The 22,273-nt window shown below is 29.8% G+C and overlaps 1 protein-coding gene across 1 annotated transcript in view; it reads left to right on the top strand.

Moving 5' to 3' along the window:
* The first annotated feature begins 5,802 nt into the window (after positions 1-5,802).
* LOC145268635 (uncharacterized) overlaps positions 5,803-22,273 on the top strand; it is a 69,144-nt gene continuing 52,673 nt past the window's right edge. The window contains exons 1-5 of the mRNA XM_080124112.1: positions 5,803-5,978; positions 11,176-11,214; positions 13,689-13,745; positions 18,794-18,883; positions 20,043-20,093. Of these exons, the coding sequence (XP_079980238.1) occupies positions 5,925-5,978; positions 11,176-11,214; positions 13,689-13,745; positions 18,794-18,883; positions 20,043-20,093 (291 nt within the window). The 5' untranslated portion in view covers positions 5,803-5,924. The remainder of the gene's footprint in view (positions 5,979-11,175; positions 11,215-13,688; positions 13,746-18,793; positions 18,884-20,042; positions 20,094-22,273) is intronic.

Below are 22,273 nucleotides of genomic sequence, written 5' to 3'. Positions count from 1 at the left end.
GTCTGGCAGTAGCAGGTAGCAGAAACCTCTGGCTGTGATTGTCAGCACTGGTGGTTACTGGCGATTAATGTTGATTTAGGGTGATTATTTGTGAGTACTGCCATTTATTGGCGTTTACTGGTGGGCATTGGCTGCTTTTGCAACTGTCACTGTCTGTTCCTGAAATATACTGTTGGTCACTGCCAGCCATGACCAGTATCGGCCTCCATTGGGCTGCTCTGAAATGATATTGAGACAGTTATTTGCGTTTACTGCTGAGTACTGGGGAGCACTGCAACTATCGGGCCCTATTGGACTGCTGAAATGAAATACACTATAGTTACTCTCACGTTTTGACATGGGTGGGCACTGACAGGCAAATTACATGTCTTTAAATGTTGGGCACTGTCATACATGGTGGTCATTGCTCTTTTAAGGTGGTTATTCTCACTTCATGGCAGGGACGAGCACTGGTGACTACTACCGTTTTTAGACTGTTACTGCTGTTTTGAGAAATACGAACTGTGCTATTTTTTAATGTTCAAGTTAAATGTAACTTTATATGATATACTACTACTACTAATAATAATAATAATAATAATAATAATGATAATAATAATAATAATAATAATACAATATCTTTTTATTAAATTGTTAGGTGAAAGTACTGAATAGTCATAAAAATCCATTTTCTGTTTTCCAACTAAGCTCTTTTAAAAAACTAAAACTCACATTTTTTTGTATGAATAAAAATGATAAAAGATACAACATTTTGTAAATTGTTAGGTGGAAGTATAGAACAATTGTAAAAATTTGTATTTGCTTTCCACCTAGGCACTGCTAAAATGAATAAAACTGTCATATTTTCAGTAGTAGCTTTAATAATAACAATACTAATAATAACAACAAATAATATAAGCACTAGTGTAATACAATAAGTCTTGAACTCAGGAAGAGTGACTTGGTTTATGTGTGTTATGAAGACGTCTCTGGAACAGTTAATCATACCTGTCAATGGAAGGGTTGATACGCCAGCTACTTTTTCTTTGAGCCTTATGTTGTCATCATTACTGGCAGGACTGTTGCGCTAGAATTAAATGTTTGAAAAATAGATTTTTTTTTATTTTAACAACTGAAGGAGCATTTTTAACTAGATCCGACGTGTGCATCGCCAATGGCGTTCAGTCACCCAACTCTTCACATCAGCTATGGATGGAGTCTAAGCTCCAATTGATTAATTTCTCCTCATTGAGAAAACGAGAGAAAGAAAGAGAAAAAAAGAGAGAGAAAAAGGAACATGCATACCTAACATTGGAACATTGTTTAGTTTTGTCGGCTTCAGATAATGAGTTTCTTTAGGTTTGACCTTTTGAAATCAACTCTGCAGGCCTGCGTTTTGTAAACAACTGTCACTCTTAGCTTGGATCATATCGGATTGACAACTGTTACTGAAGCTGCCATGACTTTTCGATAAAGCATTTTTTCTAGCCTCCTAGAGAGTACAAGTTTGGTACAAAGTTTATTAATGTGGGAAGTCCCAACTCTATGAAAAAGGATCTTATTGTCCCCCTTTGATGACTTTTTACTCCATTAGCAAATGTTTGCTGGAACAATGATTAGATTTTGGCGATTTCATTTTCTCTTGATCTTTTGTTCACAGAACAACATTTAAATTCTTTTTTTTCTTTTTTTTATGGTTTCATTTTTTCTTCTTGTATAAAAATGTTAATTGTCCACTTTTTATAATAGTCGTTTCATTTCCAATTCTTGGGAATATCACCTGTCATTAAAATGGTCAGTGAAAACGCTATTCTACATTTTAAATATTTTACATTTTGAATATTTTGAATATTTTATATTTTAAATATTTTACATTTTGAATATTTTTAATATTGTGAATATTTTACATTTTCAATATTTTGCATTTTAAATATTTTTAATATTTGGAATATTTTACATTTTCAATATTTTACATTTTAAATATTTTACGTTTTAAATATTTTTAATATTTTGAATATTTTACATTTTAAATATTTTACATTTGGAATATTTTTAATATTTTGAATATTTTACATTTTGAATATTTTGGGTATTTTACAAACTTTCTAAAGAGGATGCTTTAAAAACATGAGAACATCCGAAATGCGTTAAATTATTTCAATGATTTAAAAAACTGAAAATATGAAATAATAAAATAAGTATAAAAGAGCATAACAATTGTTGGTGACCCCACTCATTTATATATATATATATATATATATATATATATATATATATATATATATATGTCCATATATATATATATATATATATATATATATATACATATATGTCCATATATATATATATATATATATATATATATATATATATATGTCCATATATATATATATATATATATATATATATATATATATATATATATGTCCATATATATATATATATATATATATATATACATATATGTCCATATATATATATATATATATATATATATATATATATATATATGTCCATATATATATATATATATATATATATATATACATATATGTCCATATATATATATATATATATATATATATATATATATATATAAAGGAGATTAGAACAATAGTCTAAAGAGCAGAGTGTATTTTAATGTAATAGTAAAATTACTAATTTAATTAAAATACAGGGAAAGAAAAAGTGCTCGTTGTAATTTAAAAATATAATAAGCTCGATAGGTAAATATCCTAGAGCTAATTTAATATTCAGTAATGTGATTGATAATTTAAAATTCAAATTAGAATTAAATTAAAAATCCGTTTCACAACAACAAAATCAATAATTTGAATTTGATTTTGTTGTTGTTCCTTCTGGTGAAACGGATTTTTAATTTAATTCTAATTTGAATTTTAAATTATCAATCACATTACTGAATATATATATATATATATATATATATATATATATATATATATATATATATATATATATATATATATGCGTGTATATATGTGTGTGTGTGTATGCATATATATGTAAGAAAATTATAGACAAAACAAAATACATATTGATGCATATGAATTTATTTGTCAGTTCAATAAGGAAAAACATCCCCTGGAAGTAGGGGTTATAAATGCTCTTTATACTTATACATTTTGAAGTCTAATACTTTTTATTAGAAGAAGAGAAAGGAGCTAGTTTACAGATGCAGGGAAATATGACATCTTGCTTAGGAAGGAAATGTTACAATAGTCGAGATAAAACAGAGATAATAGTAGAGAAGGGAAGGAAGCCGAGAGATTGATATTGAGGCCATAAAAATATATTTTTTATCTTTCATTTTTTTTTTTTTCATTTTATCTTTCATATTTTTTGTATCGTCTGTCTTGGATATTTTTTGTATTTTTTTAATTATTTTTTATTGTTTTATTATATTATTTTTGCTTTTGTATTTTTGACAAAAATAGGAGACGACATATAGGTACTTTGCGGCAATGTTAAATATAGAGTTAAAGATATTAACTTATTGTCTGCATCACCTAGTAAGCCCTGAGCAGACTTGCACTGTTAAAGGCTGGATGATCCAAGATAACTTGTGCCTGATCATAGAAAAAGTCGACACCGAAACCATCAGTTTAGATCAGTTCGAAGCATTCAGTGCGATTGACCATCGCTACTTGAAGGCTTTTTGTTTTCAGTAATATTTGGTTTTCAGTTTCGCTTCTGCATTTGACTTTTGTATGCAACCCCTAGTGCACCTGTAGAGATTAATAGTATAAGATCAAAGCTTTTCAATTTGTTTAGATGTATTTGTCAGGGATGTCCAGTTTTCCAAAGGATTACTTTGATGCTTGCACTACGATTAAGTAGTCCACCTATGAAGATGATGCTACAGTGTTTGTCATTGCAAACACTGAAAATATCCAAGACAGGCGATACAAAAATATGAAAGATAAAATAAAAGAATGAAAGATAAAAATATATTTTTGTCATTTAAATTTATTTTTATTTTTTCAATATAAATCTCTCGACTTCCGTCCCTTCTCTACTATTATCTCTGTTTTATTTCGACTATTGTAACATTTCCTTCCTAAGCTAGATGTCATATTTCCCTGTATCAGTGCAGATATTAGAGTCGTTAACATGGAAATAAGAATGTATGAACAGGTTACAGGGATCAAAATTAACTTTGACAAACCTGTTGATCTACATATTTGTGCTTGTATGATGGTTTCTTTAGGGGTCCCTTGGTTAGACGGATGGACCTTGCAAATTTCTCAGTGTCTTGTTTGGTCCTGATCTCCAGTTGGAGAAATATTTGTTTGAAGTATTGAAAACAAAGGTTGTAAGCCCATCTGTAGTCTTTGAGAAATCTTTGAAGCGAAGAATGGAGGTGTGTAGTTCCCACATTTATTCCCTCATTCTTTAGATTTTTTTAGTACTTCAACTCCCGATAATTATTCTACCTGCATTAGTGGGGGCACTTTTCAAATTCTTATGGCTAGGAAAGCAGACCATGGTCCATCGGAAGGTGTGTTATTTACATCTGTCTGAAGGCGATTTGGATATGTCAAGCATTGAGAATCATCAACATATGTTTGCCTAATCTACCTAGACTGAATGTGTAGATGTTGTGAGAGAAACTGCTAATTCTGGAAGGAAAACACTAGATTGCCTTTCCGACTTTGAACCAAAGGTACTTGTATGACAGGGAGAGAGAGGTATACCTGTTATCCCAGAACAAGTGCTCTCGTAATCATGAGTGTTGACAGTCCTTGCACCTCCTTTCTACGGTTGAAAAGAAGACTCTGTGAGAGCCGAATGTTGTAGGACATTATATTAGGTTATGCTAAGGATCTGTTCGAAACAATACGATTCAGGAGTTCAATTTTACAAAATATAAGCTTCGCTTAATCTAACCTTATGTGCATAGGTTGAGGTGTTCAGCAATTATGAATCTTCAGTCACCTAGTTGATAGTAGAAAATACCTTCTGGGTCAACAAAAAACCTTTTGCAGTGAGCTTAGCAAAAACACTGAAAACTTGAAAACGGAAATCACAAAATCCTATTGGAGATGGACGTGCAAACAAATAAACCCATTCAAGGAAGAAAACCGGATGTCATAATAGGTAATAAGAAGGAAAAGCTCTGCCAGATCGCCGATTTCGCCCTTCCAGCAGGCCACGGGGTGAATATCAAGGACAAAGAAGCAAAGAAAATACACAGAACTAGTCAGAGAGCTGAAAGGGATATAGACAATGAAGTCAAGATAATGCCAATAATCCTAAGAACACTAGGAACAATACTGAAAAAAAAACTCGAAAAAAGAATGGAAGAAATTGGAATGGAATTAAAGAGATGGATGAAAAGATACAATGGATAGCAATAATGAAAACAGCTAAAATATTAAGAAAACCCTTGAATGTGAAAACTAATGCAGATTAGCCAAAAAATTGAAACTGTATAATCGTAAATTAACTCCTCCCTCCACCAAAAAATAAGAAATTGTAGTGGTGGCATCAACTGGCACCACCCCAAACAATTTTGAAAGGTCAACGAGGATGGAAAAACTAAGGAGAGAAAGCATTAACCAGACCTCCACTGGATGAATGCAAAAAGGATTCAGATCACGAGTAGGGAGCAAAAAGGATTCAGATCACGAGAAGGCTTGTTGCCACCCAAATTCCAGTGAAGTCCTATGGTCGTTGCCAACGAGAAATCAATGAAAAGTAGTTTCGCTTTATGACGTCATCCTAAGCGATATTAGCAACGAACATGACGTCATCTATATGTGCCATTGGCATTTGTTTTTTATCTTGCGAATAGTACAGACGTGATTATCAAGTTCTATATAAATAATAATTATACTAAGATTTGTTTTTTACCTTGCGAATAGTACAGACTTAATTATCAAGTTCTATATAATTAATAATTATTAATTAATATTTCTATTAAGATGGGTAAAATACACTCAAAAGAAAATCCTCAAAAGCCATATAGCAGACCGAAGGTAAGTAAATTTGTGAATTCATTTATTAACCAACAATATTCATGATTTAAAAATCAAATATATTGACTTCTTTTATTGTAAAATGAGTTTTCTAGATGAGATTATGTTCTTAGACAGTTACCTTGTGAATCATTAATTTCCTTAAAATGTATTAAAAAATATTACTTTCCCCATTAAAAATAGAAAACAAGCAAGAAAAACGGCTCTTATTTAAGGCATATAACGTAAACTGACGAGATATGCCGAAACCCTTAGCCAATGAAAGACAAGAGAAAAACCGTAAGACAATGTTTTAATGAGTACAAAAAAAAAAAGAAAATTTTTTTCAACAACTTTATTTAATGTAACAAAGTTATAACATTTCAAAACATATTACTAACAAAAAATTAAGAAAACGCAACTTCAAAGAATTGTAAGAAAAATATTGCAACTATTTCAAAATGCAATGATAATTGAAAATTAAAGAAAATGAAGAAATTGAAAAAAATCTTCTTACAATTATTTGAATGTTTTGTTTAATAAAAATTACAATATCGTCGCATTTCACATTTTATGCTATTATTTAGCTTTTTTACATTAAATGAAGTCGTACTTGAGCATTTAACAAACCAGACGTAACTCAGCATTTGCTCAGTTTTGCTCGGTTTTGCTGCTGTCTAAACATGGTCATCAGCCAATCAAAACGCTGCATGCTTAGTTTCAACTTCACGCGCGTGCATGCACATCGAACAGCAGACAAGAATTTCGATATGGGCATTCGAGATGGTGGCGACTAGAAATCTCCAGCGTGAATGTGGGTTGCGGTCACGCCACACAATTGTGGACTGGAAGAATTTCCTGTGAGATATATGCCGGGATTACTTTCTCAGGAATCCCCGGCAGATAGGAGGCCCAGGCCATACAGTCGAAATCAATGAGTCTGTCTTCTTCAACCGCCGGAAACACAACGTCGGCAGACATCTAACACCAGTCTGGGTCTTTGGTGGATACACCGAAGAGGAGTTTTTTTGGGGGTACTTGTGCGTATTAAGAACCAGATATATCTCAGCGTCCACTCAGCTTTTCTTGTAACATGACGTCACCGCTCAGCTTTTGTTTTCCAATAATCTGACAGAAGACGCTGATTAGTCAATAATAATGCATGGTAAAGTAGCAGATAAAAATTGGAAAGGAAAAAAAACTAGTTGTTACTTATAAACTAGTGAGAGTAGCAATATGAATTTCTCAATATTAAAAAACAGTTTGAAATCCCAATGAATATGATTGATTTTTGTTAGGAAAAAACTTGATATGAAGGAAAATGAATTGCACATGTAGTGTTAGCTGCATCTTGGCAAGGAGAGGCTCTTTATATGATGGATGTTGGTAGAGATGCACAAATGCAAGTTGCAGGAAGTGGACAGCTATAAAAAGTGGAACTTTCTTTCATCAAGGCCAAAGCACTATTGCAACCATCCTAAAAAATATATACCCACAGGCCTGCGATATGGCTACCCGGGAAAATCTAATGAAAGAATGTTAGGGAGCTTTCTTTCATTTCCGCAGCCTTTTCTCAACCTACTTTGCCAGCATATGCTGCCCAACAGTCGACAGAATATATTCTTGAGGGAATTGGCCGACCTCCTTACAACCGTTTTCGGTACTTGTGCATTTAAAGAACCAGACGTAACTCAGCATTTGCTCGGCTTTGTCCGACGCATCACGTCAACAGCCGGATAAAACCGAGCATTGCTAAACTTTGCATAAACAGTAGTCGCCAAAAACAGTGTGACGTCATAGAGAATGAATGGTAGTTGCTAAAAGCTGTGAATGCTTCATATGAAAACAGTAACAGCAGCCAGTAACTATCGTCATTAGCGTCCATTGATCATGTGTGATCTTGTTTTTCACTGAAGGGGGAGGCTGGTGGTGGGCGTGCTTCCACAGATCACGCCGATCAGCAAGTTACAATTTCCAAAGTCTATGCCAACCTTTCATGTCTCTTTTACACAAGTCTTTGAATTGAAGCTAAGGGTGACACCTTTTTCTCTTGTCAGTTCTCCGTAGTCTTTTGGGACCCTGTAATTTTGCATATAGCAAACATGTGCAAGTCGACGCTGATGCAACAGTATGTACAGGGCAAATCGACGTGCTCAAGGACCTCTGTGTTGGTAATGAAGCCTAAATATTTGGATCCTCCTCAGGTTGTGCATGTGAAAGATGTACAGGTGCTTTTCCTGATGTGCATTCAGGACTCACTGCCATACAGCAGCATGCTCAGGATGCAAGTCTTATACACCGCTATCTTGGTATTGATTGTTAGTTTGCCGTTCTCCCACACTCTGTGGAAGTTGCATGGCCTTTGCATCGATTGACCTCTGGCCCCATGTCAAGACTATTACAATTAACTCCAGCTACGTGAACACTTTCATAGTTTCAAGTTGGTAGTTGTTGGTGGTGATTGAAGAGAGGAGGGTAATGTCCTTGTTCATGATATCAGTCTTTGTCAAGCTGATGGTCAGTTGAAACAAATCACAGGTCTTGAAGCCGTGATGCATGACGAGTCGAAGTTCCTCAATGCTATCGGTAATCAATGCAGCATTGTCTGCGAACAGCAGGTTACGAATGAGGACCTTGCAGATCTTTGTTTTGGTCTTAAGGCTGGCAATATAGAATTTACTATCTGAATGTGTGTGGAGTCAGCAAAGGTCTAGTTGAGCATGATGGCAAAGTAGATATCAAACAGTTCAGAGCAAGCACACAACCTTGCTTCACGCTTCTCGTTACATCAAAAGGCGATGATGTTGTACATTTCCCTACCAGAGTACTCTGTTAATTTTCAGTCTACAGACTCGAGATTTGACATAAGGAGTATTGAAATTTGAGAACATCTTTTTAATCGCTTTTCGGACAGATATTTGGCTGTCAAGGGGGTCAAAGTTCAACGATTTGACCTTTGAACTATACCAAACTCCTCCACCAATTTTTCGATTTATAAATCTATCAACATTTTTCTGTTGGTTCAATTTTTAAGATATTTTCAGGTGTCCAATATTTACTGGACACCTGAAAATATCTAAAAAATTGAACCAACAGAAAAATGTTGATAGATTCATGAATAGAAAAATTGAAAACAAATCAAATTGTAAAATTCAATTCATTTCATTAGGAACCACTAAAAACAAAACTTTAATAGTTTATTTTAAAAGCATATCCCACAAAAAAAGTTAAACAACCCACATGCACTTTGTAAATATTTTTCTTTTAATAAAATATAATATTTCTATTATATTAAAAAATACTTTAATAGTTTATTTTAAAAGTATATCACACAAAAAAGTAAAATAACCCACTTAAAAAAAAAAATTACGAATCTAATATATTTTATTTGCAGTTTTGTGTTAACAGTGTACAAAATTTTTTAAAAATTCTCACGTAGCTAGGGAAACATATATATATATATATATATATATATATATATATATATATATATATTGCAATTAGGAAGGGAAGACTTTTCTGGTTCATGATTAAAAGTAAATTTGTATATATATAAATATATATATCTTCTCTCCAAAAAGGTGGGAATGAAGGGGGAACAGGAGAGGAAAGAGAAAGGAATGGGGAGCCAGCTGACCGGTTTCGACCCTCGCTTCTCAAAGCTGTATCGAGGGAATTTTTTTTTAAATAAAGAATGAAAGCGATTAAAATAGCGTTTTATTAAATTTACGGGGAGAAAAATAAAAAAGTGGGAAAACGATTAAAATAAATTATATCGTTATGGACGAATACCCTAGAGATTAATCACGTTCAAACCCAGGAGACATTCCCTTTGCTTACAAAGAGGTTTTCTGAGTCGAACGTGAATGGTCTCCAAGATCTTGAGATGGTATAAAGAATGAGCACGACTAATAATAGTAAAAGAGTCCGTGCTAAAGTTTGCTGCACAAGACGGGTTTTTAAGTAAATGATCAGTAATTGAGGACCTGTATGTGTTAGTAACGACATCAGTTGCCCGGTAGGTTCCATTCCTAATTTTACTGGGTACATGTTGCTGGATTCTTCCATCTAACGTTAATGTCGTTCGACCCAAGTAGTTGGCACCGCAACCACATTTAAAATTGTAAATAACATTATTTTATGGTGGGAGGGGGGGTAGAACGTCTTTTCGAGAAGATGGAAATAAGGTTCTCATAGAGAAAAAAACACACACATTGGCAGCAAAATAACATCCATGAACAACTGAACTTATTTGTTTGGCAAATTTCACACTTACTCTACCTAACCAAGGCAAACGAAGATAAATTGGACATTTGGCTACTATATTCTTTTTCAATCGAGAAAATTAAGCCAATTTCTTTTTTTTTTTTTTCTCCCCGTAAATTTAATAAAATGGTATTTTAATCGCTTTCATTCTTATTTAAAAAAAAAAATTCCCTCGATACAGCTTTGAGAAGCGAGGGTCGAAACCGGTCAGCTGGCTCCTCATTCCTTTCTCTTTCCTCTCCTGTTCCCCCTTCATTCCCACCTTTTTGGAGAGAAGATATATATATTTATATATATACAAATTTACTTTTAATCATGAACGAGAAAAGTCTTCCCTTCCTAATTGCAATATTTAAATTATGTATCTCTAAAAGCATCATGAAATATATATATATATATATAACAACTTGACCCTTTCTCGAATTATATTCACACTTAAAAGAAAAGAAAATAAGTGGCATCAAACTATTTCAAATGTACACTTAATTTAAAATGTACAATTAATTTAAAATGTACAATTAAAATCAAATGTACAATGAAAATCAAGTGTACAATTAAAATCTACGAAATTATACAGGGTTTAGAGTTTTCAATAAACATCGTCAAAAATATTCTTCAACAACTAATTTTAAAAAAGGTAAAAATTTTCTAATATTTAAGTCAAGATTAAAAACTTAATAATTTTACATAATATTTGATAAAGAAATCCTACTTTCGGACTATTTTCGCATTTTAACCTCGCTGAAAATTTTTCTGGGGGTGACGTTTTTGCTGTCACAGGAGGCTGAGCGTCCCCTCTAGCCAGACCACTGGTTCCAATACGAATATTTTCTAATAATAATAAAATTCTTCATGGGAAACCAAGTTAAAAAACAAAAAAACAAAAAAACATAACTTTAACAGTTGGAAATGAAAAGTTTGTTTTTTTACCTCTTTTCCACTTGTTTTTTAGGAACCATCCGAACTCTCCTTGGAGAGAGAGGAAAGTCCTGTAAGTAATTGATTATATTATCACCTTCTTTATACATAGTTTGTTCTTAACCTTTATCAACAAACAGTGCCAATTTCTTTTTCTTTACCAAATTTCATTTCTTTTTTATAATTCTTTATTAGGTTTTCATCGGCTTTCGTTTTGTTGTTTCAGTGTGGTTTTGTTACATAATGTCTCTAGTTTGGAGTTATATAAAGATTACATTTTTAAAAAGACTAGTGCTCGGTCAATAAATTGTAATATTAGATGTTCAGAACGGAGTTGTCTACCTTTCCTCCGGTTGAAAAATATGATGACCCAGTGCGTTAAAAAGTTAATTTATTTTTAGTTGTCTTCCCTTTGAAGTGCCGACATACGTCTTATCTCCCCTTTGAATTTCTGACATGTGTTAGCTGTCAACAATAAAATTAGTCAACATGGATCACCGTAAATGAAAAATGATCACATTTCATTTATCAGTTAAATAAGTAAATTTACGCTTGAACACAAACCAGCGGACAAATTTTCCATTATTTTTATTCTGTTAAAGAATTAGATGAGTTTTTGATTTAAAATATTTTATTTCTTCATTATGCAATGAATTTCTTTTTGATCTAAAAAACAACATTGAATAAAATAGAAAAATAAATTTAGGTGTCCAATGTTTACTGGACACCTGAAAATATCTTAAAAATTGAACCAACAGAAAAATGTTGATAGATTTATAAATCGAAAAATTGAAAAAAAATTCAGTCATAAAATTCAATTCATTTCATTAGGTAGAAGAAATGGCTGCATAAGCGCGCTCGTGCATTTTGTAAATACTTTTTTTTACTAAAATATTATATTCCTATTATATTTAAAAAAAAAAATTTAATAGTTTATTTTAAAAGTATATTCTACAAAAAAGTTAAACAACCCACTTTAAAAAAATAAATTACAAGTTTTATATATTTTATTCGCAGTTTTGTGTTAACGGTGTACAAAATTTTCTAAAAATTAAATTAAAATCAAATGTATGATTAAAATCAAATGTACGATTAAAATCAAATGTACGATTAAAATCAAATGTACGATTAAAATCAAATGTACGATTAAAATCAAATGTACAATTAAAATCAAATATACGATTAAAATCAAATGTACGATTAAAATCAAATGTACGATTAAAATCAAATGTACAATTAAAATCAAATGTACGATTAAAATCAAATGTACGATTAAAATCAAATGTACGATTAAAATCAAATGTACGATTAAAATCATATGTACGATTAAAATCATATGTACGATTAAAATCAAATGTACAATTAAAATCAAATGTACAATTAAAATCAAATGTACGATTAAAATCAAATGTACGATTAAAATCAAATGTACAATTAAAATCAAATGTACAATTAAAATCAAATATACGACTAAAATCAAATGTACGATTAAAATCAAATGTACAATTAAAATCAAATGTACGATTAAAATCAAATGTACAATTAAAATCAAATGTACGACTAAAATCAAATGTACGATTAAAATCAAATGTACAATTAAAATCAAATGTACGATTAAAATCAAATGTACAATTAAAATCAAATGTACGATTAAAATCAAATGTACGATTAAAATCAAATGTACGATTAAAATCAAATGTATAATTAAAATCAAATGTACAATTAAAATCAAATGTACAATTAAAATCAAATGTACAATTAAAATCAAATGTACGATTAAAATCAAATGTACGATTAAAATCAAATGTACAATTAAAATCAAATGTACGATTAAAATCAAATGTACGATTAAAATCAACTGTACAATTAAAATCATATGTACGATTAAAATCAAATGTACGATTAAAATCAAATGTACGATTAAAATCAAATGTACAATTAAAATCAAATGTACAATTAAAATCAAATGTACGATTAAAATCAAATGTACAATTAAAATAATATGTACGATTAAAATCAAATGTACGATTAAAATCAAATGTACAATTAAAATCATATGTACGATTAAAATCAAATATACGATTAAAATCAAATGTACAATTAAAATCAAATGTACGATTAAAATCAAATGTACGATTAAAATCAAATGTACGATTAAAATCTACAAAACAATACAGGGTTTAGAGTTTTCATAAAACATTGGCAAAAATATTCTGCAAATACTAATTTTAAAAAAGGTAAAAATTTTCTAATATTTAAGACAAGATTAAGAACTTAATAATTTTACATAATATTGGATAAATAAATCCGACTTTCGGACTATTTTCGCATTTTAGCCTCGCTGAAAATTTTTCTGGGGGTGACGTTTTTGCTGTCACAGGAGGCTGAGCGTCCCCTCTAGCCACACCGCTGGTTCCAATACGAATATTTTCTAATAATAATAAAATTCTTCATGGGAAACCAAGTTAAAAAACAAAAAAAACATAACAACTTTAACAGTTGGTAATGAAAAGTTTGTTTTTTACCTCTTTTCCACTTGTTTTTTAGGAACCATCCACCAGCGGGGGCCTGTCCAACCTCTCCTTGGAGAGTGAGGAGAGTCCTGTAAGTAATTGATTATATTATCACCTTCTTTATACATAGTTTGTTCTTAACCTTTATCAACAAACAGTGCCAATTTCTTTTTCTTTACCAAATTTCATTTCTTTTTTATAAATCTTTATTAGGTTTTCATCGGCTTTCGTTTTGTTGTTTCAGTGTGGTTTTGTTATATAATGTCTCTAGTTTGGAGTTATATAAAGATTACATTTTTAAAAAGACTAGTGCTCGGTCAATAAATTGTAATATTAGATGTTCAGAACGGAGTTGTCTACCTTTCCTCCGGTTGAAAAATATGATGGCCCAGTGCGTTAAAAAGTTAATTTATTTTTAGTTGTCTTCCCTTTGAAGTGCCGACATACGTCTTATCTCCCCTTTGAATTTCTGACATGTGTTAGCTGTCAACAATAAAATTAGTCAACATGGATCACCGTAAATGAAAAATGATCACATTTCATTTATCAGTTAAATAAGTAAATTTACGCTTGAACACAAACCAGCGGACAAATTTTCCATTATTTTTATTCTGTTAAAGAATTAGATGAGTTTTTGATTTAAAATATTTTATTTCTTCATTATGCAATGAATTTCTTTTTGATCTAAAAAACAACATTGAATAAAATAGAAAAATAAATTTAGGTGTCCAATGTTTACTGGACACCTGAAAATATCTTAAAAATTGAACCAACAGAAAAATGTTGATAGATTTATAAATCGAAAAATTGAAAAAAAATTCAGTCATAAAATTCAATTCATTTCATTAGGTAGAAGAAATGGCTGCATAAGCGCGCTCGTGCGTTTTGTAAATACTTTTTTTTACTAAAATATTATATTCCTATTATATTTAAAAAAAAAAATTTAATAGTTTATTTTAAAAGTATATTCTACAAAAAAGTTAAACAACCCACTTTAAAAAAATAAATTACAAGTTTTATATATTTTATTCGCAGTTTTGTGTTAACGGTGTACAAAATTTTCTAAAAATTAAATTAAAATCAAATGTATGATTAAAATCAAATGTACGATTAAAATCAAATGTACGATTAAAATCAAATGTACAATTAAAATCAAATGTACAATTAAAATCAAATGTACGATTAAAATCAAATGTACGATTAAAATCAAATGTACAATTAAAATCATATGTACGATTAAAATCAAATGTACAATTAAAATCAAATGTACAATTAAAATCAAATGTACAATTAAAATCAAATGTACGATTAAAATCAAATGTACGACTAAAATCAAATGTACGATTAAAATCAAATGTACAATTAAAATCAAATGTACGATTAAAATCAAATGTACAATTAAAATCAAATGTACGATTAAAATCAAATGTACGATTAAAATCAAATGTACAATTAAAATCAAATGTACAATTAAAATCAAATGTACAATTAAAATCAAATGTACAATTAAAATCAAATGTACAATTAAAATCAAATGTACGATTAAAATCAAATGTACGATTAAAATCAAATGTACAATTAAAATCAAATGTACAATTAAAATCAAATGTACGATTAAAATCAAATGTACGATTAAAATCAAATGTACAATTAAAATCATATGTACGATTAAAATCAAATGTACGATTAAAATCAAATGTACAATTAAAATCAAATGTACAATTAAAATCAAATGTACGATTAAAATCAAATGTACAATTAAAATCATATGTACGATTAAAATCAAATGTACGATTAAAATCAAATGTACAATTAAAATCATATGTACGATTAAAATCAAATGTACGATTAAAATCAAATGTACAATTAAAATCAAATGTACGATTAAAATCAAATGTACGATTAAAATCAAATGTACGATTAAAATCTACAAAACAATACAGGGTTTAGAGTTTTCATAAAACATTGGCAAAAATATTCTGCAAATACTAATTTTAAAAAAGGTAAAAATTTTCTAATATTTAAGACGAGATTAAGAACTTAATAATTTTACATAATATTGGATAAATAAATCCGACTTTCGGACTATTTTCGCATTTTAGCCTCGCTGAAAATTTTTCTGGGGGTGACGTTTTTGCTGTCACAGGAGGCTGAGCGTCCCCTCTAGCCACACCGCTGGTTCCAATACGAATATTTTCTAATAATAATAAAATTCTTCATGGGAAACCAAATTAAAAAACAAAAACAAAAAAAAACATAACAACTTTAACAGTTGGTAATGAAAAGTTTGTTTTTTACCTCTTTTCCACTTGTTTTTTAGGAACCATCCACCAGCGGGGGTCTGTCCAACCTCTCCTTGGAGAGTGAGGAGAGTCCTGTAAGTAATTGATTATATTATCACCTTCTTTATACATAGTTTGTTCTTAACCTTTATCAACAAACAGTGCCAATTTCTTTTTCTTTACCAAATTTCATTTCTTTTTTATAAATCTTTATTAGGTTTTCATCGGCTTTCGTTTTGTTGTTTCAGTGTGGTTTTGTTACATAATGTCTCTAGTTTGGAGTTATATAAAGATTACATTTTTAAAAAGACTAGTGCTCGGTCAATAAATTGTAATATTAGATGTTCAGAACGGAGTTGTCTACCTTTCCTCCGGTTGAAAAATATGATGGCCCAGTGCGTTAAAAAGTTAATTTAATTTTTGTTGTCTCCCCTTTGAAGTGCTGACATACGTCTTATCTCCCCTTTGAATTTCTGACATGTGTTAGCTGTCAACAATAAAATTAGTCAACATGGATCACCGTAAATGAAAAATGATCACATTTCATTCATCAGTTAAATAAGTAAATTTACGCTTGAACACAAGTCAGCGGACAAATTTTCCATTATTTTTATTCTGTTAAAGAATTAGATGAGTTTTTGATTCAAAATATTTTATTTCTTCATTATGCAATGAATTTCTTTTTAATCTAAAAAACAACATTGAATAAAATAGAAAAATAAATGTAGGTGTCCAATGTTTACTGGACACCTGAAAATATCTTAAAAATTGAACCAACAGAAAAATATTGATAGATTTATAAATCGAAAAATTGAAAAAATTCAGTCGTAAAATTCAATTCATTTCATTAGGTAGAAGAAATGGCTGCATAAGCGCGCTCGTGCGTTTTGTAAATACTTTTTTTTTAATAAAATATTATATTCCTATTATATTAAAAAAAAAAATTTAATAGTTTATTTTAAAAGTATATTCTACAAGAAAGTTAAACCACCCACATTAAAAAAAAATAAATTACAAGTTTTATATATTTTATTCGCAGTTTTGTGTTAACGGTGTACAAAATGTTCCAAAATTAAATTAAAATCAAATGTACAATTAAAATCATACGTACAATTAAAATCATATGTACGATTAAAATCTACAAAACAATATAGGGTTTAGAGTTTTCATAAAACATCGGCAAAAATATTCTTCAAATACTAATTTTAAAAAATGTAAAAGTTTCTAAGGTAAAATCCATTGAAAGCGGTCGGTGGTTCTATGAGAAAATAAAGCTGTGTACGCATTATAAATGTTTCTTTTCTGTGTCTTATGTCATACATTAGTACATTAGGGGTCATTTCGAGTTAAAAGTTTATTTACTGCACTCATCTGGACTAGAGAAAATCATGATTTATATGTGTATGTCTCGTCTAAATAACTAACGATGAATATCTAATATGGCCGACAAGACGGGTGATCAAAAAATCAGATCGAGCGTACCGCGTACCGAAAAACGAAATGAGACTAACGAAATGAGACCTCATTTGATCTCATTTCGTTTTCCGGTACGCTCGATCTGATTTTTTTATCACCCGTCTTGTCGGCCATATCAGAGAATTATCGTTAGTTATTTAGACGAGACATACACATTTAAATCATGATTTTCTCTAGTCCAGATGAGTGCAGTAAATAAACTTTTAACTCGAAATGACCCCTAATGTACTAATGTATAACGTAAGACACAGAAAAGAAACATTTATAATGCGTACACAGCTTTATTTTCTCATAGAACCACCGACCGCTTTCGATGGATTTTACCAGTTTCTAATATTTAAGACAAGATTAAAAACTTAATAATTTTACTTAATATTTGATAAAGAAATCCTACTTTCGGACTATTTTCGCATTTTAGCCTCACTGAAAATTTTTCTGGGGGTGACGTTTTTGCTGTCACAGGAGGCTGAGCGTCCACTCTAGCCACACCGCTGGTTCCAGTACGAATATTTTCTACTAATAATAAAATTATTCATTGGAAACCAAGTTAAAAAAACAAGAAAAAAACATAACTTTTCTGTATAGCCATTTCAAGAATATTAAAAACAAATATAGACATTAAATAATATCTCTAACTTTGAGTTTTATTAAATAACGTATTTTAAAAAAGATTAGTGCCAACAATATGTGCCTGTATCGTATGCAGTTTTTTCTGTCTACGCAGAATTATTTTTTCAAGCTAGAAACTTATTGAAATCACCAAATTATTTTATTTGGTGAAGAGTTTCTTGGGGAGATAACTCTCCGTCTTTATAATTTCAAATAAATTAAATTAAATTGTTATTTAACGTTTGTTAAGTAACAATTTAAAATAAAACACTGAAAACAATTCTTTCGCTAGAGACATAAACTAACAAACCGCTATTTAGTAAAATCGATTTTCCTTAATGCAATATGCAAATGAAATGGCCTCAATTGTATATTTTGCAAGAAGCATACTATATACAGAAATAAATGAAATAGTAAAGAAGCGGACTTTTTTGTATTTATTAATCAAATTGTGAAAAAACAAACGAACAGGAATATGAATTTATAAATATTAATGATAATATCTATTTATAATAATGTAAGCGCAATAGGTTCTATAATTAGGTAAAAAATTTCCATTAAATTTCAATCAGCAATGACCGTACAAGTATATAGAAAAACTAATTGTCACTTGAAATGAAGAGTTTTCAGTACATATAAGCATGACTCCAGAAATGCAGTTTTATTCCAAAGGTTTTCTTCCAGTTTTTCTTGAGAAATATAAAATAGAGGTCGGATATCATTTTAAAGACATCTATTTAAAATATGAAACAATGTTTTTTCGCATTTCTAGGTTCCTCAGGTACAAACCCGTAAAAGGCATGCAGCAGGAGATTGGGGAGAATCATTCAAGTATAAAAAAATTTGCATCAGAGAGAATCCTGTAAGTAATTATACATTTTTCTAAATTTCATTTTCTGTTATGTGAAGAACTTTTAAGCAGCCTTTCGCTTATTAATATATATATATATATATATATATATATATATATATATATATATATATATATGATTGTTGATTTATTCATTCCTTATACATGATGCTGTGGTATCTTTTTCTTCTTTCTTTTCACTCACCAAGTTCTTTTTTAAGAGAGAACTTATCTGCCCTTTGTTTATATTCTAGTCAACCCACATTTTGGGACGTAATATTTGTAACTATTAATTTATTCACATTTAACCCAATATATATATGTATGTGTGTGTGTGTGTGTGTGTGTGTGTGTGTGTGTGTGTGTGTGTTTGCTACTTCTTCACAGAAGCTTACCATCTCTTTAGATTGATGTAGAGCCTCTATGCACACGTAGATGTCTCTTCACACCAGCTACAAAATTGTTCACAGAGATGAAAGGGGAACTTGCTAGTATTTGGTGTTGTTTGTGGTGGGATTTCATACTACACCTTTGAGAATCTTGTCAAAACGCCTGCTTACTTCGAGACTAAACCAGAGATATTACTGCAATACTTGTGTGGTCTGGGAAGCAGCACAGCCTCATACAATTGTTTGTCATGCCTGACATTATGTGACCTCACATGGTTTACTAAACAAGTTTTAGTCAGAAGAAATCTGCCAGCAGCTGTGTATGTCAGTTCTTGTTGCATTCTGGCAGGAATTGCAGATTCATCCTGTTTTCTAAGGACATGCTTCAATACTGCATGATTAAAATACTTTTCTTCAAATTTTTTGCATTTTTCTGTGATCATTTTTCTCCACTTATTTCGATCTGCAGTTTGAACTTCGCAGTCGTTTTATACAATCCTTAGAAACTTTAAATATTGGTCATGAACAGTTTTTACTTCCTTACCACCTTTCTTAGGAGCCAGCAAAAAAAATATATAAAAAATATTGTGGTACAATTAAGTTATACAGAGAGTTCTGCATTTATTCCTGGTAGGGAATTGTAACATGACATGGAGTTCAGTTCAAATACTAATATTTTCTACCAAAAATAAAATTCTTTTTTGCGAAACCAAGTTAAAATAAACAGCAGAACTTTAAATATTGGTAATGCAAAGTTTTTACCTTTTTTCCACGTTTCTTAGGAGCCAGCAAAAAGCATCGATAAACTTCATGACGTAAGTGAGGAAAGTCGTGTAAGTACTTTGATCATATCATCACCTTTTTCATACATAGTCTGTTCTTAAGCTTTTATCAATAATATTTGATAATTCAGATAAATATAGACATTAAATGATATCTCTAATTTTGATTTTTATTAAATAATGCATTTTTAAAAGATTAGTGCACTCCAACAATGTGTGTCTACATAGTATGCAGTGTTTTATAAACCTCTAAAAACAGGTATATACATCATACTGTATTTATTTTTTAATATATATTTAATATATATTTTTTATATATATTTAATATATATATTTTTTTTTAATATATATAAATACCTTATGCTTTTATTCTTTAATATATATCAATAGCTTAGGATAAAAATATTAGATTATAAGACATAATTTAAAAATAAATTCTCTTGAATGCAAATAAAACCTGTACTTTTATTTCTAATAATATCTACTAACAATAATGTAAGAATATTAAGTTCTTTAATAAATGAAATCTAATCAAAATTCAAGATAATAAAAAGTAACTTTTGTATAAAAATATTTGCTTAAGAGACATAGTCGAATTTTCAATATTAGATCCTCCGTGAGTTTTCTTGAGAAAAATGCAAAAAAAATAAGGGCCAATAAAGATAGTATCAACTAAAAATCTAAAACAAACTCATTTCTTCATTCATCAGGGCCAAAAGCGGAAAAGACACGGAGGGGATGTTTACAAAAATAAAATATATATATAAATAATATGTATATATATGTATATATATATATATATGTATATAATATATATATATATAGTATATATATGTATATAATTATATATATATATATAGTATATATATGTATATAATTATATATATATATAGTATATATATGTATATAATTATATATATATATAGTATATATATGTATATAATTATATATATATATAGTATATATATATGTATATAATTATATATATATATATGATTGTAGATTTATTCATTATATATTTTGTATGTATACATACATATATATATATATGTATATATATATACGTTCATATATATATATAATATATATGTATATATATTATCTATATATAATACATATAGTATATATATATATATAATTTATATATATATAATATATATATGTATAATATATATAGTATATATGTATATATATATATATATATATATATATATATATATATATATATATATATATATATATATATATGATTGTAGATTTATTCATTTTTTATACATGATTCTGTGGTATTTTTTCTTCTTTATTTTCACTCAACAAGTTCTTTTTTAAGAGAGAACTTATCGGCCCTTTGTTTATATTCTAGTCACCCCACATTTAGGAACGTAATATTTGTAACTATTAATTTATTCACATTTAATCCCATCTGTGTGTGTGTGTGTGTGTGTGTGTGTGTGTGTGTGTGTGTGTGTGTGTGTGTGCGTGCGTGTGTATGTGTGTTTGCTACTTCTTCACAGAAGCTTACCATCTCTTCAGATTGATGTAGAACATCCATGCACACGTAGATGTCTCTTCACACCAGCTACAAAATTGTTCACAGAGATGAAAGGGGAACTTGCTAGTATTTGGTGTTCTTTGTGGTGGGATTTCATACTACACCTTTGAGAATCTTATCAAAACGCTTGCTTACTTCGAGACTAAACCAGAGATATTACTGCTATACTTGTGTGGTCTGGGAAGCAGCACAGCCTCATACAATTGTTTGTCATGCCTGACATTATGTGACCTCACATGGTTTACTAAACCAGTTTTAGTCAGAAGAAATCTGCCAGCAGCTGTGTATTTCAGTTCTTGTTGCATTCTGGCAGGAATTGCAGATTCATCCTGCTTTCTTAGGGCATGCTTCAATACTGCATGATTAAAATGCTTTTCCTCAAATTTTTTTCATTTTTCTGTGATCATTTTTCTCCACTTATTTCGATCTGCAGTTTGAACTTTGCAGCCGTTTTTAACAATCCTTAGAAACTTTAAATATTGGTAACGAAAAATTTTTACCTCCATACCACGTTTCTTAGGAGCCAGCAAAAAAAAAATATATAAATATATAAAAAATATTGTGGTACAATTAAGTTATACAGAGGGTTCTGCATTTATTCCTGGTAGGGAATTGTAACATGACATGGAGTTCAGTTTAAATACTAATATTTTCTACTAAAAATAAAATTCCTTTTTGC

The sequence above is a fragment of the Euprymna scolopes genome, chromosome 44, assembly GCF_053919585.1.
Source record: "Euprymna scolopes isolate OS-2025 chromosome 44, ASM5391958v1, whole genome shotgun sequence".
NCBI classification, from domain to species: Eukaryota; Metazoa; Mollusca; class Cephalopoda; order Sepiida; family Sepiolidae; genus Euprymna; species Euprymna scolopes.
This window is presented reverse-complemented; position numbering and strand designations above follow the sequence as displayed.